The sequence below is a fragment of the Octopus bimaculoides genome, chromosome 26 (assembly GCF_046866305.1).
Source record: "Octopus bimaculoides isolate indiv1 chromosome 26, ASM4686630v1, whole genome shotgun sequence".
NCBI lineage: Eukaryota > Metazoa > Mollusca > Cephalopoda > Octopoda > Octopodidae > Octopus > Octopus bimaculoides.
Genome location: NC_142953.1, coordinates 17,103,333 through 17,131,025, shown reverse-complemented (window position 1 = coordinate 17,131,025; position 27,693 = coordinate 17,103,333). Strand labels below are relative to the sequence as shown.

Genomic DNA, 27,693 nt, shown 5'->3' with positions numbered 1-27,693 from the left:
GGCACCAGATCACAAATTTGGGGGTTGGGGAGAAGGGTAATGTCAACTGCTCCCACCAGAAAGATGAAAGGCAAGGTTGACTTCGGTGGGGTTTGAACTCAGAATGTAAAGGTATGTAACGAAATACTGCAAGGAATTTTGTCAGATTATCTATTTAATTACCACAGTTTTATATAATGCCAAAATACTTCTGTCTCTGTTGATGTCTCTAAACAAATTCTGGGTGATTGATAAGAACCAACAGACATTACAGAAATTATGGAAAACATACGACAATAATTTGTGTGCTCCAGTATGGTCGCAGCCTTTCATCTGGAACACAAAGAAAATGTGTGTCTGCGTGTATGCATTAAACTAGAGAGATTCTTTGAGTTGGTTCCAAGAATTCACCAGAAAGCTTTTGAGACAAACAGACACACAGAATGATTGACAAACAGAGAGAAAAAGACATAAATGGACAGATCAATAGGTAGACACATAGACAGACTAATAAACTGACTGACTGACAGACAGATAGATAAATAGACAGGCAGACAGATAGATAAAGACAGACAAATAGATAAATAGACAGACAAATAGATAAATAGACAGACAGATAGATAAATAAATAGACAAACAGATAGATAGATAGATAGATAGACAGACAGAGATAGATAGATAGATATACAGACAGATATAGAGATAGACAATAGCTACACAGACAGATAGACTAATAAATAGACACACAGATATATTAGTAAATAGACAGACAGACTGATAGAGACAAATAGGCAGGCAGCTAGGAAGAGTGATTAATAGATGGAGAGGCAGATAGAAAAATAGGTAGGTAGACAGATAGACAAACAGACAGGCAGCCAGGAAGAGAGATTGGCAGGTAGACAAAGATGTAGATATTCACAGAGATTGGTATTTAATTGTTAGAAATATCTTTTAACTTTTATTTGTTTCAGTCACTTGACTACAGCCATGCTGGAGCACTGCCTTGAAGGTATGTAGAAGGAAAAATAGATAAACACGCACATACACAGATATATGGTGGGCATCAGCAGGTTTAGTATTTGGGTAACAAATAAAAAAAATCTAGAAAAACAAGAAGAAAAAAAACGCTTCGATGTGTGTGTGGAGGGGGTGGGGTTGGATACTGAGACATCAGAGTAAAGTATGAAGTGTGTGCATAAGAGAGATGAACAATCTGTATAGCAGTAAATATATACTTATATATATATATATATATATATATATATATATATATATATATATCAGACAGGAGTATATGAATCTGACAAACAGGAGTGTGTGTGTGTGTGTGTGTGTGTGTATATATATATATATATATATATATATATATATATATATATATATATATATATATATATATAAATTAAGGTTTGTTTTTATATTGAGTTATAATAAAAACAATTAGACATCATACTGAAGAATTACTCAATACTTTTGGGAAGAGTACATATTTATTATCCTTTTACAAGAGAAGTGGCAGTGACTTTGAAGTTTTGGTCTGGTAGCCAAAGGCTAGTAAACGGAAATTCCAAAGTCAAATGAAGCATCGCAAGTCAAAACTTTGAAGTCAGCCACCCTTCTTCTTGTATAAGTATAATAAATAATAAATATATATATATATTAGATTGGAGTATATGAATGAATCTGTCAAATAGGAGAATGTGTATGTGTGCCTACATACATATATATATATACTCACACACACTTATATATGTGTGTAGCTCTATGAGACAGGAGTATTATATGAATCTGTGAAAACAGGAACATGTGGATCTGTCAGAGAGAGAAAAGCCAGAGTCTCTGACCCAGGAACATGTCATAACATTCCCCTTGGTGACGTTTACAGTTCTGTAGTCATTTTGGTGGTGAGTGCCTGAATACGCTTCGCATTGCAGATTTTACAGAGTATGTGATCATCGAGAGGGTAGCAGCCTCGTCCTTCAGCTTCTGATGATAACAGCATTCCACAATCCTTGAAACAATGAAGAAAAAAAAGAGACAAAAAATAGATTAATATTGTTGATTAGGTTTAAATTTTAACATTATTTTAATTTTAATTAAAGACTTGTTGATTAGTTTCTCTAAACCACTGCATTTTATTATTGTCATACACCCAAAACACTTAAATATTTTCTAGGTCCCCATCGACTCTTATACCCTTATCATATACGGGTAGTGGCTGAAATATCCTTATGTAATACAGGTAGAGACTGTAATACATTTATACGCTTATGTAATACAGGTAGTGACAGCAATACCCTTATCATATACAGGTAGTGGCTGAAATACCCTTATGTAATACATTTATACCTTTATGTAATACAGGCTGTGGTTGTAATACCCTTATGTAATACTGGTAGTGGATATAATACCCTCATACTTTTGTGTAATACAGACCATGGTCACTTACTTTTATCCTTGACCTGTGGCTCCTCAACATAAAGTGACCTAAGACCTTCTGTAGGGTTTCCATTACAAATCTCTCTCTCACTCAATGTTAAACCAAATGACACATTAGGTCAATGACACAAGAATAGGTAATCATACTTTCTAATGGCTATCCTTGCAGGTTCAATCCCCTTAATCTCACTGACAAAGGCACTGGTCAACCCCAGAAGGCAACCCTAGATTCTGTGTGGGGCAGATCAAACTCAGAACCTCGAGGTTGTACGGTAAACTTGTTAACCACACCCCCCCATGCTTAACATCCACCACCCAAGTGCCATGATCCTAGTGGTTATCAGGATGTAAGATCTGTATGGAGTTACCTTCTCTTAGATGAGCAGCTAAAGGGCTGAAGGGTATCATCTGCCCTGGGTCCAATAAGAATATCTCTAGGGGACCTTCTTTTGGAAGCAATTCCATGACATGTTAATTAAAACACAGCTGTCCTAACAGGTGCTACTACTCTCTAGACCAGGAAACAACAAAGGCTAGGAGATAGTTCCACACACCCTGGAATTGTGAAAGTAGGGTCCCACTACCAGATGCAGTTTAAAATCATACCCAGGAGAAAATAATAATTTGGTTAGACTTCGGTATTTTAGTAAGAGGTCACAAAGATGAGAATGAAATGTTATGGAAACTTACCTCACAGCAGTAGCAGTGCACATGGAAGCTTCTGTCCATAGCTACCACACGCACTGTCTCCTCCTTGCCAGGGTCGGGCATAATCGGCAGTTGACACACACAACAGCGAGGGGCAAATTTTCTATTGAAAATATAACAACAGTAATATTACATATATATGTGTGTGTGTGTGTGTGTGTGATACAGATAGACACATAAATAAGTAGATAATTACATTATATCTATTATATATATATATATATATATATATATATATATATAGTTCATAACATTGTTATTGATTTAGATTTTAAAAAAACAGTAAATTCTTCAGATATTTAAGATGGTTGTTTAACACCTAGTTAAACTGTTTTATATATATGTATACATATATACACATATATACACACACACACACACACACACACACACACATATATACATTTATATATACATATATACACATATATACATATGGCACGTGAAAAAACATTTGAGCGAAGTCGTTGCCAGTGCTGCTGGACTGGCTCCTGTGCAGGTGGCACATAAAAAACACCATTTTGAGCGTGGCCTTTGCCAGTACCACCTTACTGCCCCTTGTGCCAGTGGCACATAAAAGCACCCACTACACTCTCTGAGTGGTTGATGTTAGGAAGGGCATCCAACTGTAGAAACTCTGCCAGATCAGATTGGAGCCTGGTGCAGCCATCTGGTTCAGCAGTCCTCAGTCAAATCGTCCAACCCATGCTAGCATGGAAAGCGGACGTTAAACGATGATGATACATACATATATATATATATATATATATACACACACATATATATATATACACACATATATACATATACACATACATACATATACACATACATACATATATATATATATATATATATATATATATATATATATACACACACATATATATATACATATATACACACATATATATAAATATATACACATATATATATATAAATATATACACATATATATATAAATATATACACACACATATGGTGGTTGTCTACTCCTTAAACAGAGTTTGACCACCTCCTGCACCTACACCTTAGCCCTTTCATGGCGTCTGATGTGGCTTTTTAAACCAGACAGTGTTTTGAAAAAACACCCACACAGATTGCACCTCTGATTTGCACTACCAATACCTGCAAGTAAGTTCTGCTCATTGTGGATCCTAACATGTCTTTTAAGACCCCCATTGGATTTGCAAACCCTCTGGCACACACCACATTCAAACGTGTGCACAGACATATAATCAGAATAGCTGGGTGAGGTTTGTTTTCCATGGGTTCGCAGGTGAGATTTGAGGCCAGCCAAGGACAGACATGGTCTGTCACAGACTGTGCACACAAAAAGGTCCTTGTCATTCACCTTCTCAGTCTTTACATTTTTCCTTAAATATCTCTTGAGCCCTGCTTGCATCATCCTGGCCTCTTCATATGTGTATATATATACATATATACACATATACATATATATATATACACATATACATATATATACATGCTAGCATGGAAAGCGGACGTTAAACGATGATGATGATGATGATGATACACACATATATATGCACATATATAAAAACATATATACATATATACACATATACATATACACATATACATATATACAGACACATATATATATACACATATATATATATATATACATATATATACAGACACACACACATATATATAATATATACATAATATATACATACATATATATACATATATAGACACACACACACATATATACATACATACATATATACATACAAATATACATACACATATACATACATATATACACACACACATACATATATACACACAGACATACATACATATATACATACACACACACTCAAACATATATATATAATTGCGTTAACCACTCGGCCAAATATTTATAGAGAGAGAGATAGATAAAAATAGAAAGTCCTTGGTAGAGTACTATGTATTTGAAAGCATGAATAGAAATGGCTCGTCTTGATAATTTTTCCACTTTAATATTTATAAATATTTATAAATCAGTTAATTTTTTAAGAGAAAAAAATTATCAGAAAAGTCATTTCTATTCATTTTTTCAAATATACTAACATACATCTTGTGAATATATACATACATTCATCCATATACATAATATACAGGTATACATGCAGACACACACTCATATACATTGTACATATGTATGAAAGTATGTATGTAAACACAATGTGTGTGCGTGTGTGCATGAGGTGTTGTGGTCGTAATCAGGAAATCATGGCTCCAATTCGTAGACCAGGTGGCACATTGTGTTCTGGAGCAAAACACCCCATCTCACAATGCTCTTGCAATCACTTCGACACCTGATGCACGGCACACCGTGCACCTGTTCAGACGACGTTGATGTGATGGAGGGAGTGAGCCAATATGTGGCACGAAAATTTGATCACTATAAACAAATCATTCGTGCAAGTCATTTGTCAAAAGCTGAACGTTCATAATTTGTCTTCAATGGAAAAGTCCATCATATGCACACATACAAACGCACACAGATATATCTATACATATACTGTATTTGATGGCACATAAGGAATGCATTATTTCCTCCAAAAATGTCTCAAAATAATCACCCCCAGATCCTATCTGCTAAGTTAGGGGTCTGCATTACATGCTTTAATGCACTAAAATTTTTTTCTCCTGACTATGTACAGCTGGAATTGGAGTGCATCTAGTACGTCCATCCATATTTTATACCCTCAATTACAATATATTACACACTAGCTGATCACATGCCATCAATAACGACAGCTAACTGAAGTATTTTATATATAAATAAGGTCCATAATAATCACACATACAAATATTCACATACTTCCCTTGTACACACACACACACATACACACATATGCTCACACAGAGTTGAAACGCTGATTTTTTTTCTCAGCTCTTCCTTCCTTATTCATCTATCACCCCTTCCTTTCTCTCATTGCTATTACTTTCTCTCACTCCCACTCAGTCAGGGCTATTACTCTCACTACTTTTCCTTCACTGAATTACTATTTTCTTTCCTCCGCATCCAACGGGATTCTGGACAAATATATATATATATATATATTTGCCCTAACTCTTTGAAATGCCAGTGTTAGAATGGTGGTAGCAGATGAAGGAAATGTTCTCTATGTGGCCTGTGTGTTTTCTGTACTCTGTTTATCAATTTGTCTACGTTTTGTTTGCAACGTCCTGTACCCAGATATGCATCTATATATACAGGTAGATGTAGGTATGTACATACATGTATGTATATATGCATATATTCTTTTATTATATATATTGGACTGACTCCTGTGCAGGTGGCACGTAAAATACACCATTTGAGCGTGGCTGTTGCCAGTACTGCCGGACTGGCTCCTGTGCAGGTGATACGTAAAATACACCATTTGATCGTGGTTGTTGCCAGTACTGCCGGACTGGCCCTCATGCTGGTGGCACATAAAAAGCATCCACTACACTCTCAGAGTGGTTGGCGTTAGGAAGGGCATCCAGCTGTAGAAACTCTGCCAAATCAGATTGGAGCCTGGTGTAGCCATCTGGTCCACCAGTCCCCAGTCAAATCGTCCAACCCAGACGTCAAACGACGATGATGATGATGATGATGATATATATATATATATATATACAAATATATAAAAACACTATGCTTATTATTATATAAGGAGATGAATTTGTGTGTGTGTGTGTGTGTGTGTGAGTGAGAGGAAGAGTAGAAGATAAAAGCTGTGACTTACTTATGGAAGTCATCAATACAATGAATTTGGTTGGTAGCATCGACTGTAAAAGGCACACCATCAAGACTTTTACCACAGACCACACATGTGAAACAGGAAGGATGGTAGGGTTTGCCCGTAGCTCTCAACAACTGGTAGCAGTGCCATAGTGATCATATTGGTGGGTTGAGTGGTGGTGGGAGAGAGAGAGGAATGAAGGAAGGAGGGAAGTAATTGGCAGAGAGAAGGAGGGAGGGAGAGTGGTGGCAGGAGATAGGAAAAGAATTGGAGATAAAAAAAAGTGGAAAGAGAAAGCAAGAGAGGGGAGGGGAGGGGAGAAATTATAGGAGAAATGGGTGGAGGAAGAGTTTATAAGAGAGGGGTGGAGGAGGGGTTAAATGAGAGGAGAAGGAGAAAGAGTTAGAGAGAGAGATGGAAGAGGAGTTAAAGGAGAAAGAGAGAGAGAGAAGAGAATGGAGGAAAAGAATCAGAGGGAAAAGAGAAGTAGAGGGAGGAAGGGTTGGAGTAAGAGTGTGTTTGGGAGGAGGAGGAGGAAAGAGAAAAAAGAAAAAGAAAAATTAATTAAAAATACAACAAAGTTCAATAAAAAAAATTTATTCAATGAAAAACTTAATCCAGGATTGAACTACACTACCCATCCTGCCACCTGCATGCTCAAATATCAAAACAAATCTAACATTACCACACACACCTCCCTCTCCTTTATAACTACCATTCCTTTGTCTCTTTCCATCATCTTCTACTCCTCCCCACCAAATACACACAGAACTACCCACATACCCCAATCAACCGTTCCCTTGGTCAAAATTGATAAGCAACCCTCCGTTATACATCCACTGCTTCTAATGTTAATGCCATATCGCCTGAAGAAATGTACACATGAACCATGATCCACCTGATGTCCATGGATACTAAGGACTGTACAATAGTCATACCAGGAATACAGACTATGATCATAAGAAACATGTGATTTGTGGAAATGCGCGTAGCAATGCATAGAAATATTTATAAATAATCCACGGATTATTATTATTACTATATTTATCCTACATTATCAGCACAGCTTGATGCAACCCCAAAAATTGCTACTGCCAGTTGCTATCATCAGGCTGTACCCAGCATTATTATACAGGACCTTTTAAATGCATATTGAAAAACTATTCTCATAAACAAACTTAGATATATATATATATATATATATATATATATATATATATATATATATATATATATATATACTTTATTTAAAAGCAGCAGAAATATAACAAAAAAACCGTTACTCTCAGAGATGTACTTGCATACCAAGTAACTTGATCTGAGATCAGGTACTGAAACAAAAACAATTGCAGTGTGGAAGATGTTTATAAGCCAATTAAAAACACACAAAAGCCGTTAGATTCACTTCAACATTTAAATCTAATTTGCGTCAAAATATTTTCGTTGTTTTGAAACCGTGACCTGTTCACTGGTTAGGGTGACCTGTTCACTGTTCACTTCATTTCACGTTGCTCTGCGATCATTTCATCATCTGACATGTGGAACATGGTGCACCTGTACAGGTAATGTCAATTTGATGGAGGGAGTGAGCTTATGTCTACACAAACATTTGATCACTATAAACAAATCATCTGTGTGGTTGTTCGGTAAGAAATAGTTGAACTCTGATACATCGTCTAACGATGGGAGAGTCCATCATATGTATATATTGGAATCTTATATGTATACCATTCTGCCTAAACAATGGATTTACAAATACAATATCCCTACATTTACTCTCTATTTCCTATCTTATCTAAACTAACTATTGCTTAACCATCCTCTCACACCGTCTCCGTTAAAGGGATATAATAAATATCCTGGAAACAGCTGTAAGACCTTCTATTTATAAATGTTCTATATTATACACAGCCTTGGTTTTTTTATCTCATTACGAAAAGTAAATCCTTATATATACATACATATATATATATATATATATATATATATATATATATATATATATAATTAATAATAAAAGGGTAAAATTAATTGATTAAATTAATTAATCAATCAATTAGCTATATATAGACTATATATATATATATACTACAAAATGTACATGTAGGACAGACACGACAACCCTAATACTTCATCAGTTATCGACCCAAAAATACTAATACCTAGTTTCATGCTTTTAATGTTAAGACTAGGAACTTTGTATATCGGCGGCACCTGCAAGATGTGCAGAGACAACCTGCCTGACTTGTCTCTACATCACAATATCAGCACAACAATGAGACCAATAACTCTACTTACCCGATCAATAACAGGTTTTGAACAAACTGAACATTTTTCAAGGGTGTTCTGTAGAGAGAGAAAGAGAGAGAGAACATATTAAGGACATTATTACTGAGAGGTAAACCAGAAGTAGTAACAACAACAATAATAATAACAGGGAACTTAAGTCAATAAGAGGACTTCTAAATGGTCATACAACCAGCTGAAAATAGTAGCCAAATCCCCTCTCAAATCACACTTTGCCATATTACAGAATACATACATTAGATAAAATTAGTCCCAGACACCCATAAAATATTCATGACTGAATGTCTTTGGTCATAAGTTAATTCAAACAGGGTTACATAGTTGCATTATGCACATCTTGTGGATACAGTTAGATGTCTGATGTCTTCTACTGTATGAGTTAGAACTGCACATAGGTTACCATCATCCAGTCAGTTTCCAGTGCAGTGGTTAATCAACAACTGTACTTAGCAGTGTTACTGGTTATGATACACAGAACATATGTAGTGGAAAATTAAGATTTATCTTAATTCTTCTGATGTGTGTGGGGGTGGGGGGAGATCTGATCACTGAGTATCTGGACTGCTGCTATAGTAGCAAAGCTAAAGGATGGAGAATGAAGCCACTTGGCACAGATTGACCTTGAGCTTTGCTGTGCATATGCACTAAATTTTAATGTTTTAGCTCATTTCCACTGTTTACAGAAGTGCTTGGAAGGAAGGTGTGTAGTGTGTGATCATTGCATTGACCATGACAGAGAAAGTTGAGCAAAAAATTTGCATCAAATTTTGCCAAAAGGCTTGGTCATACCTGCTCATGGGCCTACACAAAGTTTTCAAAAAGATTTCATCATTCTCAACACAATCAAGGAGATCTTGTGCCACTGAAACCCAAGTGTCCTTTTGGTCAGCTGAAAGCAGTTTTGGCACAAGCTTGGCAGACGTGCGTTTCATACCCAAATCTTCTGGAGTAATGTTGAACTGAATTGAACCGTAACTAATCTGCACATCCTCTGATAACTCATGGATGGTGATTCGATGATTTCCCCTCACAGCTGCATGCACTTCTGTGATGTTTTTCTCAGTTCTGCTGGTTACAGGACTCCCAGAATGTTCGTCAATATCAACATTTTTTTAGCCATCTTGGAAACGTCTGAACCACTCGTACACTTGTATGCAACTCATACACTCCTCTCCATACACTTTCTGCAACTTCACGTAGGCCCCTGAGCAGGTATCACGATGACAACTTTCTCTGTCATGGTCAATGTGATGATCCCATGCCACACACCTTCCTTCCAAGCAAGAGTGAGCTAGTATGTTAAAAACTTAGTGCACATGCACAGCAGAGTTCAAGGTCAATTTGTGCCAAGCAGCTTCATTCTGCGTGCTTTAGCCTCATTACTATGGCAACAGTCCAGATACTTATTGATCAGACCTCATACACACACACACACACACACACAAACTATGTATACTGTACAATCACATGGTACCTTTTTACAGGTAGGTGGACTGTACTTTTATGTGATATTTACATACAGCTAAGTAGATTATATCTCCTTGTGGTACCTATCTGCAGTCTAATAGGCTATATTTCATCATCATCATCATCATCGTCGTTTAACGTCCGCCTTCCATGCTAGCATGGGTTGGACGATTTGACTGAGGACTGGTGAAACCGGATGGCACAACATGATATATATACAGCCATTTGAGCGTGATCATTATCAGTGTTGCCTTACTGGCACTTATGCCGCCGGCACGTGATAAAGCATTCGAGCGAAGTCATTGCCAGTGCCGCTGGACTGGCTCCTGTGCAGGTGGCATGTAAAAAACACCATTTGAGTGTGGCCGTTGCCAGTACCACCTGACTAGCCCTTGTGTCAGTGGCATGTAAAAGCACCCACTACACTCTCTGAGTGGTTGACGTTAGGAAGGGCATCCAGTTGTAGAAACTCCGCCAGATCAGATTGGAGCCTGGTGCAGCCATCTGGTTCGCCAGTCCTCAGTCAAATTTTCCAACCCATGCTAGCATGGAAAGTAGATGTTAAACGATGATGATAACAGATTGTACCAGGACAGTTGATTGGTACCATGTTTGGGTACAGTCCAAATGACTAAAGTCCAGTATCATAGCAAAGATGAAAACTGGTGAACATCAACATATATATATATATATATATATATATATATATATATATATATATATATATATATATATATATATATATATATATGCACCTCAGCATATGCTGTGTCTTAAAAGCAACAACAGGAAAATGGTAGAGCAGTGAGAAAATGGTGATGGTGAAACATAGCAGTAGAGGAATAAGTGGTACTCACAACATAACAAGATTCACAATAAGGTTTGGTCTCGATAGCATAGAAAGATTTACCACGGAGGATGGTCCCTGGAAATAGAAAGTGACAGTTAGTTAGGGTACTTGTAGTGGGGTACTATATGTGCTGTAGTGTGTTGCCTAGCATGGTTTGACCTGTAGCAGAGTGTGATGTCCTGGGCATGACCTTAAACTGCATCTGGTAGTGGGACCCTGGTTAGGAAATTCCAGGGTTTCAAGCAGTGTGGAATCACTTCTTAGCCACTATTGTTCCAAGGTTAACTCTGACGCAACGTCAGGGTCCTGGCTATGGGTAAATAAGCATGTAACCACCCAAGCCAGTATATGTTGAAATCATGGGATGCAACATGGTGGATGTGAACTATTACTACAAAGATATCTTGCTGAATCAATTACAAATACCACTAAATGCTGACTGGATGAACAGACAACAAACCAGCAATGACCAGTATCAACAAGTTCGGTTAATGAATTACTGCTATCATCTATAGTCATGATGTGTGTGCAGATGAGATATTTCAGCTTGCAAAAGGTCAATGTGGCTAAACCCAAGCCAGACATTCATGCTGCATCACTTGATCTGGACATCTGGCCTGGAAGAGTTGCACTGGTCCAGGCGAGATGGGAAGTGTGATATGTGTCCCATGTGGTATGGTAACGAGTATAGTGTTAGGGTCTGTAGTATAGTATGGTGTATGCTGAAATGTAATGGGTCTCCACCTACTATTCTTTCTGGGAATAGAGGGTGGAAAATATGGAGGGATGGATAGAAATTTATCCAGGGTCAAAGGATCACCAACTGACCAGGGCACACCAAAACCCAAATAGTGTAGTGGGCAGACATGAAAACAACAACACTATAGAGTAATGTGCATATATATATACAATGCAAAGTGTGTTACAATAGTTATGTGTATATGGTACAATATGTATGTATATAGTATAATTATATATATAAACTATAAATTATTTTAGATGTTTACTGTTAATTTTTATAATAGTATTGATTATTAATTATTACATATAAGGAACAGAATAAACTATACATATTTTCATTTCCTTGTTTACAAACTATAAAATAGAGATAACATGTATATGCGTTATGACAGATGACAGTTAATAAATTTAAATCTGACATTGAAATAAGATGTAGATCCTCATTTGGTGTTATCTATACGTAAATAGACATGCATTTCTTTTTGACCACTAAGCTGGGGATAAAGGATAGAGATTTTTTATTTACTTATAGTAGGGAGGGAGCTAAGAGTAAACCAAAGGACATTGTGGAAATACAAGAGTTATCATTTTAGTTTGTTTATAAAGCCTTAGTGCAGAACTGTGAATAGAACTACTTCTTTTGCGTCATGGTAGCTAAGACAAAAACCCCTGGTATTGATTTTAAATGTCCTTTAAGTTTAATTACATTCCACTGATAACGTTCAAAAAGAAATTACAGGAGAATAATAATATACATATTTGTATTTTATTTTTTTATTATTTGCATGATATTGTTCACTTTTTGACAGAAACAGTTGTCTGGAAGTATTGGATAAGGAATTAATAAATCCATAATTAACAACATAAATTAACAACATTAATAAATCCGTAATTAACAACATTAATAAATCCGTAATTAACAAAATCTGCTTCAGTTCACTTTATTTGATGTAATGCATTAAACATCGTTTAATGAATTATCTTTTTATAATGACAGTTTGGCTATAATACATTCAAATGGATATACGAAAATCATTAAAAAAACATACAACAGAAATTGGAAACCCAGGGAACAGTTCCCTTAGAAGATGAAATAACTTTTTCATCTGAATAAATATAATATATATATATCATCATCATCATCATCATCATCGTTTAACGTCCGCTTTCCATGCTAGCATGGGTTGGACATGTGTATATATATATATATATGGTAGTACATAAAAAGCACCATCTGATCATGGTCGATGCCAGCCCCCTCTGGCCCCTGTGCCAGTGGCACATAAAAAAAGCACCCACTACACTCTCAGAGTGGTTGCTGTTAGGAAGGGCATCCAGCTGTAGAAACTCTGCCAGATCAGACTGGAGCCTGGTGCAGCCTCCTGGCTTCTCAGTCGAACCATTCAACCCATACCAGCATAGAAAACGTTTGTTAAACGATGATTATATATATATATATATATATATATATATATATATATATATACATACACATACACACACACACACATTCTGCTATATGGAATGTTACAAGTATATAAAGTATGATCTGTGTATATATTTTATTAGCGGTGTGTGTATAATGCAATGTGTAAATTATGTGATGTGTGTATATGAGTCAATGAATGTGTCAAGTGTGTGCATATACTTACATATATGTGTGTGGGTGTGTGAGTAAGTGTATATTTAGTGTGACCAACACTTGTAGCCAGTGTATTATGTTATGTTGGTCAGTAGGAGTCTTTCATTAAAATGTACTCACTACTTGAGTTTTAATGAGGCTGCAATGTGTAATATTTACACACACACACACACACACACACCACACATGTACATATATACATACATACATACATACGAACATACAAATAATTACATATAAAAACACAAACCCACCACAGAAACTCACAGACACTTCCTCTCTTATAAGCACTACACAGAAAACACACACACAAACAAACACAAACACTGTAGTTACCATTATAAGACAAATAGACGCAATGCACTCACAAATTACAACACACACACACACACACACACACACACACACACACACACACACACACAAACGCGCACACACACGTACATACGTATGTATTCACATACGCTAGCCGCACAAACCAGCCCTCGTTAGTGCTTCATTATCATTATGTTTTAATAATGTGTATTTCCTGACTGACAGATTAACATGTTTTGTATGTAAATAAGGGCCTGCATGATAGATATAGCAGCTAAGAGGGGGGGCTGGGAGACAGAAACAGGGAGAGACAGGCAGATAGATGTTATCTCTGTACGGCTTCCTCTCTCTCCCTCTCTCTCTCCCTCCCTCTCTCTCTCTCTGTCCCACTGTTGATTTAACATTCAACATTTCTGTTTAAGCTTCCTCTGAAAATGATACAAGTGTAAAAATATATTCTTGTATGTCATGGCTGTAGCATACTCTATGCACACACACACACACACACACACACACACACACATTTTGCTGTGTCTAGGGAGAATCATTTCATGAATAATGATCCGTTCTGCTATAGGCACAGGGCCTGAAAGTTTAGGGGAGAGGAATAGTTGACTATATTGACCCCAGTACTCAAGTTGTTTTATCAACCCCGAAAGGACGAAAGGCAAAGTCGACCCTGGTGGAATTTGAACTCAGAAATGCTGCTTAGCAGTTCACCCAGTGTGCTGACAATTCTTATTTCTTTATTGTCCACAAGGGGCTAAACATAGAGGGGACAAACAAGGACAGACAAAGGGATTAAGTCGATTACATCAACCCCAGTACTCATCTGGTACTTAATTTATCGACCCCGAAAGGATGAAAGGCAAAGTCGACCTCGGCGGAATTTGAACTCAGAATGTAACAGCAGACAAAATACGGCTAAGCATTTCGCCCAGCGTGCTGACAATTCTGTGTTGACAATTCTTCCAGCTCGCTGCCTTCGTTACACAAATAATCCTTTCTACTAGAGGCACAAGGCCTCGAATTTGTGGGGAGGGGAATAGTCAATTACATCGACCCCAATGACGGGACTAGTCAATGTTTATCGACCCTGAAAAGATAAAAAGTAAAGCCGACCTCGGCAGAATTTGAACTCAGAACGTGAAGACAGACGAAATGCCACCGCTAAGCATTTCGCCCAGTGTGCTAACAATTCTGTCAGCTCGCTACCTTCGTTGCACAAATAACAACAACACATGCACAGGTTCAATTCCCCTCCTTTATTATTAGTCAATTGGTTAAATATCTAATCAACTAACGAATCAATCGTTTGCTTAATTTGTTGGTTAAAGAGTCAGAGTCAATCGTTTATTTTGTTTCTGTTCATCAAAATTTCTTTAATTGCCATTTGCAACCTTAAGATTGGGTCAGAGAGGAAGATATAGAGATAACAACAGTCAACATAGAAAGCAGGTCTCGTGTCGACTGTGGGATTAAGAGGTTCATTTCCTAAATGCATAGCTTCAGGTTCAATCTCATGAAACAGCAGCACTAGGGACAAGTGATTTTTTTTTTACCATAGGCTCAGACCAACCCAAGCCTTATAAGCGATGCCTTCAGTGATGTTCAGTTTGTTGTATAAACAGAGAGGTCAGGCATCGGAGGGAGGGGGGTGAGGATAAGCTCATCACTTCCTGTAGTTGCCATGGCAATGACCTTCACCTTCTGACTAAGTCATACAGCAAACAACCAAAAAAAAAAGAGGTAAATAATCAAACACTTCACGTATTTTAATTACCAGCATCATCAGCACAATGTTACTATTACCAGTACTGTACCATGGCCACTACCACTACCACCTTCACCACTACAGTACCACCACTACTACCACCAGTATGACAACAGTATCACCACCAACATTTCTATAGTACCGTCACATTCACCAACACACCACTACCACCACTACTACCACCACTACTACCACCAGTATCACCACTAACACCAACACTTCTATAATACTATCACATTCACTACCACCAACACCACCACTATCACCAGTACCACAGCAGTGTTACCACAATCATCAATGCTTCTAATGGTACCGCCATCACCAAAACAAGCACCACTACCACCCCACCACTATTTGACTACCACTATCACCATCACCACTACTATCACCAGTACCACAACAGTATTACTATGATCACCAACACTTCTAGGGTACCACCACCACCATCCCCAACATCACTACCTATCACCACCACCACCCCATCGCCACACATTACAAGTATTTTACATAAGTATTTTATAAGTGACTTTATAAGACAAAAAGCGATTATGAATGTCACCTTCTGACAAATAGGCAAACAGGGACAAACAGACAGACAGAAAAACTGACTGGCACACACACACTCACACACAGAGTTTGAGAATGCTAGATGTAAGGTAGGAATTTAACTATATACTAATGGATGTCACATGGAGGTACTAAATACAGGTGCCATGGGTATTTGATAACTCTTGATTATCAGAATATAACTCATTTCAAACCAATTAAAAAGTTTTCGTTTCCTTCAGATGCCCCACACACCCCACCCCATGGAATTATAAAATGCTAAAACAAGAAATGAAAAGCCATCCAGTGATTGTTGACATATGTGAGGAACGCAGTGATTTAGAAATTGCCAATGTTCTAAATGTGGCAGAATCTTTTGTGCACAAAGTTCAGGCAGAATTAAAAGCCTCCGATGGGAATGTTTTAAATGTATCGAAGAGAGAGAAAAGAAACATTCCAAAATGTTCAGACACAATAAGGACACTGCAGTTCATCTAAAGGGTTCAGAACCTTATCAATGATTATCCTGGAAAATCAATGAGGGCCATTGCCAAAGAACCTAAGGTGTCTGAGTGGGCCATCAGAATGGTGGAACATGAGAATGTTCGACACTCAAGTATGTACTGAGAAGAGGCCACTTCATGCCTGGAAAGATGCAGGAAAACTGTTGGATCTATATTAAGCAGTCACTTAACAAGGTTAAAAACCCTTACAAACAAGAGAAATGATAGATGGTTATGTAAAGAACCTTCTGATGTCCCCAAATTTTCTCACATTTTTCCACAGGATCTTAAGAAATAAATGCTGCTGGAGAGAGTTATTAAATCCCAGATGGATGAAGTACACAATAGAAGGACATGAACCTTCTCACAGGGCCAACATAACCCAAGAATAGATGTCAGACAATCTTTGCAACAATATAACATCACATTTGTGCCTTCTAAACAAATTTAAACCTTTAACATTGAGATTCCTCTGTCAAATATGATGTTTATGTGGTCGTATTGTTTGGAATTGATCATGCATTATCTTGTAGCTGCAAGATTTTGATGATGCAACAGTTTATTTTTAGAAAGACATTGTAGGCTAGGTGTGAGAGGCTGGATCTGGCCATTTTGAACATAAAACAGGTAGAATATTTGGGCTGGATATGGCCAGTTTAATTGCTAAAGGGTTGAATCTCAGGACAACTGAATGTCTGGAGCATTCATGAAAGGGAGACAAATCAACATGCTCACAATGCCATAGCTTCACTGAAGCCTGTCAATGTCCAGGTGATGATCAAAATGAATAGGGACAATTTAGTGCAGGTATGTCAAGGATTCTAGTCTTGCACTGAAGAAGTTATGAAAGCCAAAGGTGGATTCATAGAATAGTTATATAAGAAAGCTTATTGACATGTGCACGATTTTTTAATAAAATACATTTGTTTTTTTATGAGTTTAGAGTTGTTTTATCAACCCTTTAGCAATTAAACTGGTCATATCAGGCGCAATGGCCCAGGGTTTAGGGCAGCAGACTCGCGGTCATAGGATTGCGGTTTCGATTCCCGGACCGGGTGTTGTGAGTGTTTATTGAGCGAAAACACCTCAAGCTCCACGAGGCTCCGGCAGGGGATGGTGGCGAACCCTGCTGTACTCTTCCACTACAACTTTCTCTCACTCTTACTTCCTGTTTCTGTTGTGCCTATAATTCAAAGGGCCAGCCTTGTCACACTGTGTCACGCTGAATATCCCCGAGAAGTACGTTAAGGGTACACGTGTCTGTGGAGTGCTCAGCCACTTGCACATTAATTTCAGGCTGTTCCGTTGATCGGATCAACTGGAACCCTTGACGTTGTAAGCGACGGTGTACCAACACACACACATCAAGCCCAATTGTTTTACTTGTTTTCACATTCAAACAAGTCAGATTCAGCCTTTCACACCTACCCAACACTGTCATTCTAAAAGTAAACTGTATCAGTCATTGAAATCTCGAAACTATGAGATATTGCTTGATTAATTCAAAACAATGTAAATAAATAAGCATCACATTTGACAAAGTATTCTGAATGCTAAAGGGTTAACCTGGCCATATCCAGCCCAAATATTCTACCCATCCTATGTTCAGACCAGCCAGATCTGGCCTCCCACAATCATACCCTTGAAATCATGATTAATTCAAAACAATGTGAATAAATAAGCAATGCACTTGACAGAAATTAATCTGAATACTAAAGAGCTAAATTCCCAAATACAGTCCCAAATATCTCTCACATCCTCTACTAATTCACATATTTACATAAAAGCAATTAACTATATATCAATATAGCCATATATTATCACATGGAGGGTAATTAGTGATATACAAATAGATATGTTGTATGAAGGTAATTAATTGTACCCTAGTAGATTTATTACATGGAGGGTGGTTAATAGTATATACACTAATGGATATAATTTAAAATAACATGGAGATAATTTACTCTTTATAAGTGAGGTGATATATCATGTGGAGGTAATTAACTCATTATACATGAGGTAATCATTTATGTACTACATTCAAACATTCAATGAAAGTGAAGTTTGAAAACACATTGATATCTCTATCAGTATCTGAAGCAGCTCACACAACAACAACACAGGCAGCAGCAGCAGCAGCAGCAGCAGCAACTACTACTACTACTACTACTACTACTACTATTAAGGCAGCAAGCTGGCAGAATCATTAGCGTCCTGGACAGAATGCTTAGCGGTATTTTGCCCATCGCTTCATTCTGAGTTCAAATTCCACCAAGGTCGGCTTTGCTTTCAGCCTTTTGGGGTTGGTAAATGAAGTATCAGCAAAACGCTGGGGTTGATGTAATCGACTAGTCCCTCCCTCCCCACAAATTTCAGCCCTTGTGGCCAATAAAAAAAGGATTATTATTATTATTATTATTATTATTATTATTGAGTGAGAGAGCAGTGCATGCCATCAAAGTGACACTGGGGTAAAATATACGAAGTCCAGTGTACCCATCATGACTACCCGTCTGATAAGGGTCCACCAGGCACATGCATCATCACAACCATATGTGCGCAAGATGGTGATCTCATATCAAGATAAACAGTGCATGACCTTGCAGGTGGAGCCCAGTTAGCATTTACTTCAGATCGAGTAGCCCACCCCACTCAAAAGGTCCCTGAATAAGGGTTATTTAAGTATGTTGTACAAAACACCCATGTTTCCAAAGGTGAATTATCCAAACCCCAAAGAATTCCTCTCAACACATGACTATGATGCTCTCCCACTACTTCTGCTCATGATCAGAGATGCACGTATCGTCAGCCACCAAGGGACATGCTCAGCTGGTTACGGTCAAACAACTGACAAGTAAATCTGTGGTATTGAGCAGAATATTTGCTGTAGCCCATCTTTTATACCAAGACAAAACAATGTACATGATAACACTTCCAATCAGTTAAGATCAGAAGCCATGAGAACCACTGCCTGGTACTACATCAGGGTTACTATTAACAGTAGAGGTAGTGAGGAAGTTTCACTGCAGCCACTTGACCTTAATATGACAATTAAATTTCCCCACAACAAACTCCTTACTGTCATTAAAATAGGGACCACTTAATTCACTGAAGGAGCTTCTTTGTAGTCACTTGATCTTAACATTTTGGCACAGGGCCAGCAATGTTTAGGAGTGGAGTAAGTCGATTACATCAACTCAAGTTCACTACTTTGATAAGAATAACAATAATGGCTTCAAATGTTGGCACAAGGCCAGCAATTTGGGGAGAAGGACTAGGTCAAAGTAATCACCCCCCAGTGTTCAAGTGGTACTTATTTTTCTGACCACAAAAGGATGACAATCAAAGTCAACTTCAGCAGAATATGAACTCAGAACATAAAGTCAAACGAAACACCACTAAACATTTTGCCCAGAGTTCTAATGATTCTGCCAGTTCACCACCAGACTTGGTCATAATATTACAACCAAATCCAGGGCAGCAAGCTGGCAGGATCGTTAGCAAGCCAGGCAAAATACTTGGTGGTATTCCATCCCATTTTACGTTCTAAGTTCAAATTTCGCCGGGGTCAACTTCACCTTTCATTCTTTCAGGGTTGATAAAATAAGTACCAGTTGAGCACTGGGGTTGATCTAATCAACTTAATCCTTTCCCTGAGTTCCACAAGAGAGTTCCACCAAATCAAGCCAAACACATCTATGGCCATTTCAGGAGTTCTCTGCTGTGGTTCGAGTGGAACTCTCTTACACTCCTGGACTCCAACCTACCTTGGTTTTTATGAAATGAACTTTTTTGGCATACTTTTATGAGGGGAGGAAGAACAAAAAAAATTTTTTAGTCAATTGATATTTTATTTTATTTAGATTTTTAGTCAAATGACACACTTTAGAACTTTTAGTCAATTATATATACCTTCTAGATAGGCCGTTCTATATATTTGTATTTTTATTTGCATTATATATTTTTTACCTTCTGTGCTTTTTTTATATATGTATTCTTTATATGATAAAGGCCATGGTAATATTTATATATGATCAAATGTATGAAAGCGTGGCATTATATAAAGTCGTTGACTCAAATTTGATGTTTGTTCTCTAATCAATGTTTTTTTTATCTCTGTCTCAATTAAATTTGAGCACTTCTTTTTAGCAGTCTCATAAACCCTTTTGTCTCCATAAAAAGAGGCAAAAATTATTTCTTGTCATATATTTCATTTCAAAGTTTTCATTTCAAAGTTTCAGCTCAGAGCTGCGGCCATGCTGAGATGTGGCATTAATATAATTTATTAACTGCAAAAATTTAACAGAAAATATGCTGAATTTTTGCAGTTAATGAATTATATTAATGCCACATTTCCTGGATTTTAATTTGAATACTTATAAACCAAGATTTATACTTAAAACCTATTATTTTATGAATATTACTATTCACAAAAAAACATAGGCAATAAACCAGTAATTTGTTGGATATTTTTATCCTTTAATGAGGCTATTTTAACTTCTATTTAAATAAATATATATATATAGATAGAAAAGAGTAGAAATTGATATCATTAAATAATATCAATTTCAACCAGTGGTCAGCATACTTAAAAATGTCTGAGGACCGTGAATTCTATTTAAACATAAACAATATGAGAGACCACTATATGAATCCCTTGTATGCTAACTCTATACATTCATATCATTTCACAGAGACGGGTGGTATCCAGTTCCATTGTTGTCAGCACCAATTTCACTGAGGACACACAGACAATTATTGAATTGTTCATGTCGAAACCTTGAGGTATGGAATTAAGTGCTATGTTTATTTCTTTTCATTTGTGTAGCTCGTAAACATCTAGTGTGATACTAAGTTGAGAACACAGATTTAGTGGTAAGACAGTTTGACGTCTATTTTTAGCATACAAGAGATCCACATAGTGGTCTCTCATATTGTTTATATATATAACGATCGTACTGCATTACCTCTAGATATCCTGTTGCTTATTTCGATTTCAATCACCTTATTTTGAAACTGTATAGATAATACCGTGCTAAATTCTGGTGCCTCAACTTCAGTACCATATTCATCTGAATCTAAATTTTTACTTATATATATATATATATATATATATATATATATATATATATACACACACACACACACAGAGTCAACAGATGAAATCCAGAGATGCTCAATATAAAAAACATTTCATAGCGCTCAAATGATTTGAACTTACAATCCAAAATCCAAAGTCCATGGGGTAAAGAATCATTGTAAAGGGAATCCAAGTGAGAAGATGTAGAGATAATGATGCAAATTAACAAATGAAACAGCTTGAGCCAGACATACAATATATACATATAAATAGAGAGAAAACAAAGATGGCAACACCATACCTTCTCCCCTTAATAATGCAACAACAAGAGAAACGTGTAAACAAAATTAAGAAAAAAGAAAATTCCTTACTTTTCTCATAAACCTGATAATGAAATTGTTCCTGAGTTGCAACAAGGCGTTTGTTGAAGAAACTGCACAAGGGACAGTACAAGTAGCAATGTTCTTGCAACTGGTGTGGCAATGCATAGTTGCACTTCTGACAATGTGATGCACCATCGCATTCGCATTGCTTGCACTGAGAAAATGAAATGCATTCCGGCTTTGCCCCACCACCCTCATTGAACAATACTGATGTGGGACAGAGACTATCAAATGTCCGGTGACGGCAGAAATCCACAGCCTCGAGTTCCTGTAAGGCTTCTTTTATTCTCTGCTCAATGTCTGTGAGGAAGGGCATCTCACTGTGATTGTCATTTGAATTTGTGATTTGTTTTGGGTTCTCATAAGAAGGGACATACCAAGATGGGGTGCGGATGACTGTGGTGCATGGGCCGGACTGTTGTTGTGTAGGGGGTTTGAGTCTGTTAGAGGAGGAACCCAAATTGACAGAGTTAGGGTTGTGGATGTGATTTAAAGATATGTGATCTCCGTCAGATGGGACTAGGTTTGAAACCTCGTTGAAACTTTCGCAGATGTTATGTTTGACATAGGCACCGTCTTGGCTGCTGTCACAGGAGTAACTCGTCGAGATGTAGGAGTTGAGATTGTAGCAAGAAGGAGAAGTGCGGAGTTTGTTTGGAAAACACTGAGGTGGGTCAGCATTGGTAGGGGTTACAGGGTCCACATAGTCTGTGTCAGTCGACCCGTTTCCATGGAAACCTGCCTCCTGTGATATTGATATCTCATCAGCAATTGTGTTCTCAGGCATGGCACTAATACTGCTGTCTTCGCAACATTCACCAAAATCTTCATCACTCAAGTAATCTGGTACATCGGATTCTGACTTGAGACGGTATATGACTTTGTTTATGCGTTGGTTCAGTTCCTCCGTATAAGTAAAAGCATCATCATCATCATCATCATCATCGTCATCATTGTCATCATCATCATCATCAGCATCAGCATCATTATCACCAGTGTCATTATTGGAAAATGAGTCGGAAAAGTTTTCTGAATTAGAAAGCTTTAAAGTGGAACAGCTGGAAAAATGACGTTCTTTGATATTCTTTTTCTCATCCACATATTTCACTTTATCAGGAGCACCATCACTGCAGACAGGATCATCATCAACATCATTGCTGTCATTAACTTTATAATAATCATGACGCTTATCATCATCATCATCATCATCTCCATTACCAACATCATCAGTGTCATAATTATCTGTGGTAACAATCAACTGATTAGAATCCATCCGTGTTAAACACCTGTGGTCAGGTGAGGACTGGTCATCAATACTTAAGACAAGACCAGTGTCCAGCTTCTCCACAAGTAAATCATTTGGTAACTCCACTTCCTTAGTTTCTTCATTGTCTGACAACGAAGTATTCCCCAACACGATGGGCCCATCAAAAGCACAATTGCTCACATCGCAGTCCCTACCAAGATTATTCAAGTCCTCACAGCTTTGACCAATTATTCTCAAAGTTCTCCACTTTGGATGAGGTCCTGCAAATGATTCCAGCTGTTTTATGATATTTCCGATGTTGCTAGCTCTTTCAGGAATTTCCCGGTTCTTTTTAAAATCCTCACAGTCTGAACATTTCGCATTGGATATTTCCAGTTTCCTTACAATGTCCTGAACTTTAAGTAAACACTGCGAATCCTGGAATTTATCAGAATTTTCGACAGTGGATGAATCAACAGGATTCTGTATTTCAGGAATGCTACAAGGGGGCACTGATATGCAGGTCATAGGTGTATTAATCTCAGTTAAACTTGAACTCCGACTTAAAGAAAGAAAAGCCTTCCCAGAACTCCTCTTGGTGCTGTAAACAAAACACCGTTCCCCCATGTTAACCGATGGTGATGTAAAATTATTTCTCGACGTCTGTGACGATGTATTCTCTGCACAGTTTGATGCTGTCTCTTCACGGTTCAATGCATCTTCTGTAAAGTTCTCTACACAATTATTTTTATCTTCATTCAACACATCAGTTGGAGCTGATATTTGCTGCAGATGGAATGCTGTCTGAACAGGTGTTTCATTATCGATTTTGTTATCAACTGAAGGTTGACTGATGTCCAAACAGGAATGAGTGACTATTTGACCACAAGGAACCCAATCCTGATCCGGAGTCCTGTCGCACGTGTCAGCAACACAGGCAGGACTGTTACTCATATTTAAAGTAGGAGAGATGGTCACTTGAACTGGTGTTTCTGATATAGATTGGCTAAGCGTTTGACTGGGACCACAGTTTCCATCAAGGGAAGAATTCACTGAATCATCCAAGGATTGATTTTGCAACTTTTTATCAGCAGTCAAGGCTATTTTGTTTTTACTGGATTGGCAAAACTGCAACTCCATATACCGAATGATGTCCCGCACACATCTCGAATTGCAACTGAGATCCTGCACACATTCATCAGAGCAACGAGAAAAGTCACATTGGTATTCCCCATCATTGCTAAGTGCTCCGAAGAAACGATCACGCTGCTGGGAATGAGGAGAAGATGGTCGAGAATATCGATGAAGATGATGATGATGATGGTGATGATGAAGATGTAGATGCCTATCTGGGCAATTAGAAGAAACATCTACAATTACTGCACTTGGCTTCTCAAGTGCTCCACTTGCTGTAGAATGATCCAATTGAGATTTAATTCCGGTTGTGTGGAAATCAGAATGATTAGAATGTATGGAATTGGGTGATAAATCCTGTGCAGGAGAATCATTTGTCACTGCGGCTGTCACTGAACTGGTATCACTGTCCTGCTTTGTGGACCTACAAAGTACAGAACCATTGGGTCCTGACTCAGGAGTGTCTTTTACTGAAGATACTTCATTTGTAACACAGGGTTTTCTGTTACAGCAGGCAGAGGTCCCTAAATCTGAGTGCAACACACCCCTTCTTTCAAATTGAAATTTTTTATCAGCAACATGCCCGTTTGTACATTTTCCCTGTGGTTTTGTTACTGATGATCTGCAACAGACAGTCCTTTTAGGGGAAACACCTAATTGCGATAGTAAATCTTCGATCCCTGTCGTGAGGGTTCTGTGTAGAATTTGGTTCAATTCCTCATTGCTTTTCAAACTTTTCAGACACTCAAATGGCATATAAATACTTGCGAGTTCTGTGAGCAGTTCATCTGAAGACACAAAGCCCATGTTAGCGTTTTGATTGATAGAGTTCTTTTGAAATTGAACCAGCTTCACACCCAGGCTCCAGTTACTGCTGTTATGCTGTATCATCCAGTTCTTAAGGCTTTCCAGTACATACACATTATTTATCATGCTATCATTGCTGCAGTTATCTTCATCTTCTGCTTTATTCTCCTCTTCTTCTTCTTCTTCTCTGGAGTAATTCGACATGTCGACCTGTTGTGTAGAATTGAGGCCTGAACTGCAGGCGCCCCACAAAATCCGCATTTCCTGGAGAACTCGTGTCACAAACACATGGCTGCTCTCACTTCTAACAACATTGGGGAAACCAACAAGATGAAGAACATCGTGGAGGACTGTTGCAACATGTTGTGGCTTCTTGGACTCGATAGCATGCAGAATGAGCATCTTGCTAGCAGAATCCTGATAACAGAAGATGTAGCTGTACTTCCAGTCAGAGAGAGATTCCATGTTAATTACATTCATCGTGGCAGAACTTTGTTTCATCTTAGAGTTGGATCTGGTCCCAGAATCAGTAAACATACTTGTTGTTGTTGTTGTTGTTGTTAGCTGTAATGATGGAGGTAAGTGGGGAGTAGATGAGGTTCAAACAGTGGTACTATTTTAGTTGTAGTTGTAATATTATTATTATTATTATTATTATTATTGGTGCTGTTAGTGGTATTGCAGTTGTTGTGGTTGTTGTTGTTGTTGTGTTTGCTGTTGTTGTTGTTGTTGTTGTGGAGGTGGTGGTGTTGGTGACAGGGAGGAGATTAGGTTGTAATAGTGGTATGCCAAGCTTGTTGCTGTTGTTGTGGTGATATCAGTGTTATTGCTGCTGTTTGTGGCTGTTGTTGTTGTTGTTATTGTGATGGATTTACCATCATCATTGTTGCTGTTAAAGTATTTTTGTCATAATAGTTGCAAAGACTGTTGATGTTGTTGGTAGTGGTGATGGTGATTGTGGTATAATCCATTAGTAGTAGTAGTAGTAATAGTAGTAATCCATTAGTAGTAGTAGTAGTAGTAGTAGTAGTAGTAATCCTCTGTTTCAATCGCCAGCTACTACATGTCTCCAAGTTGACGTAGTGTAGACTCAAAGCAAGGTGTGATAGTCACACTAGGAAGGGATATTCCCAACGTGTTGGAATCGCAGTATAAAAGCAAATCTCCATGCCGACCACCCAACCAGACACACAAACAGTAAGAGCGAGAGGGGGAGGGTTGTCTATCACACACAGTTCCATCTAACACAAAGGACGCAGGAACCTACCAAACTACTTAATACAAGCCCTGACACCTCTCAAAAAAAGCCCAAGATCTTCTATATTATCTCTTGTTTATACCATCCAGAAAGACCCAGACCCTACATGACAACTACCTGTTAGGGGCCTACTTTTACTCAGCTAAATGATACACCTCACAAAAATGACAAAGAATCTGCTAAAACTTTCAGTTATTAGTCTACATCACACAGTAAAGGACCAGGACTTCGTAAATTAGTTGTTACTTATCAACACCGAGCAAAAAAGGCCCTGGATTTGCTAAACTATCAGCAACTAGTTGGTACCACCCAGAAAACTGTCATTACTTAGGAGACCGGTTCTACTAAACTACCTAATACTAGTCAATACCTCACAGAAAAACGGCCCAGGATTTACTAAACTGTTACCAGTCGACACTAACAAGGAAGGCCAGCATTAGATGTGATAAACTGCAAGCGCTAACTTTCTGTTTCACACTGTTACCACTTGACGTTGTGGTCTCAGCAACTAAAGTCTCATAGCAGTCACCAGTCTCTCTCTCGCTCGCATACACATTTTCTATGTCTTTTTCTCTGTATGTGCGCCCTTCCCTCTTGCTCTCCCTCTCTCTCTCTCTCTCTCTCTCTCTCTCTCTCTCTCTCTCTTACACGCACACACACTCTCTTGTGTATCTGTGTATGATGCACTCTGACTTTCATGTCTCATACACACACACATGCACATACGCACACACACGAGCGTGCACATGCACACACACACTG

General features: G+C 37.9%; 1 protein-coding gene across 1 annotated transcript; it reads right to left on the bottom strand.

Moving 5' to 3' along the window:
• Positions 1–1,726: 1,726 nt before the first annotated feature.
• On the bottom strand, positions 1,727–27,488 carry LOC106874851 (uncharacterized). Its single transcript, XM_014922740.3, has 6 exons — positions 22,475–27,488; positions 11,510–11,577; positions 9,177–9,224; positions 6,882–7,012; positions 3,109–3,229; positions 1,727–1,990 (listed from the first exon to the last, which is right to left on the bottom strand). Exons 1-6 carry the CDS (start codon positions 26,208–26,210, stop codon positions 1,859–1,861), a joined length of 4,236 nt encoding a protein of 1,411 aa, XP_014778226.1. The 5' UTR covers positions 26,211–27,488; the 3' UTR covers positions 1,727–1,858.
• Between the last annotated feature and the right edge of the window lie 205 nt (positions 27,489–27,693).

What these genes read in the sequence shown, in the direction of transcription:
- LOC106874851 (XM_014922740.3), bottom strand. Translation starts at nt 26,210, where the DNA reads ATGTTTACTGATTCTGGGACCAGATCCAACTCTAAGATGAAACAAAGT. An exon ending in ATTGTGAATCTTGTTATGTT is followed by an intron (nt 9,225 to 11,509) that starts GTGAGTACCACT and finishes CTCTCTCTACAG; the next exon opens with AACACCCTTGAAAAATGTTC. An exon ending in TGTATTGATGACTTCCATAA is followed by an intron (nt 3,230 to 6,881) that starts GTAAGTCACAGC and finishes TATTTTCAATAG; the next exon opens with AAAATTTGCCCCTCGCTGTT.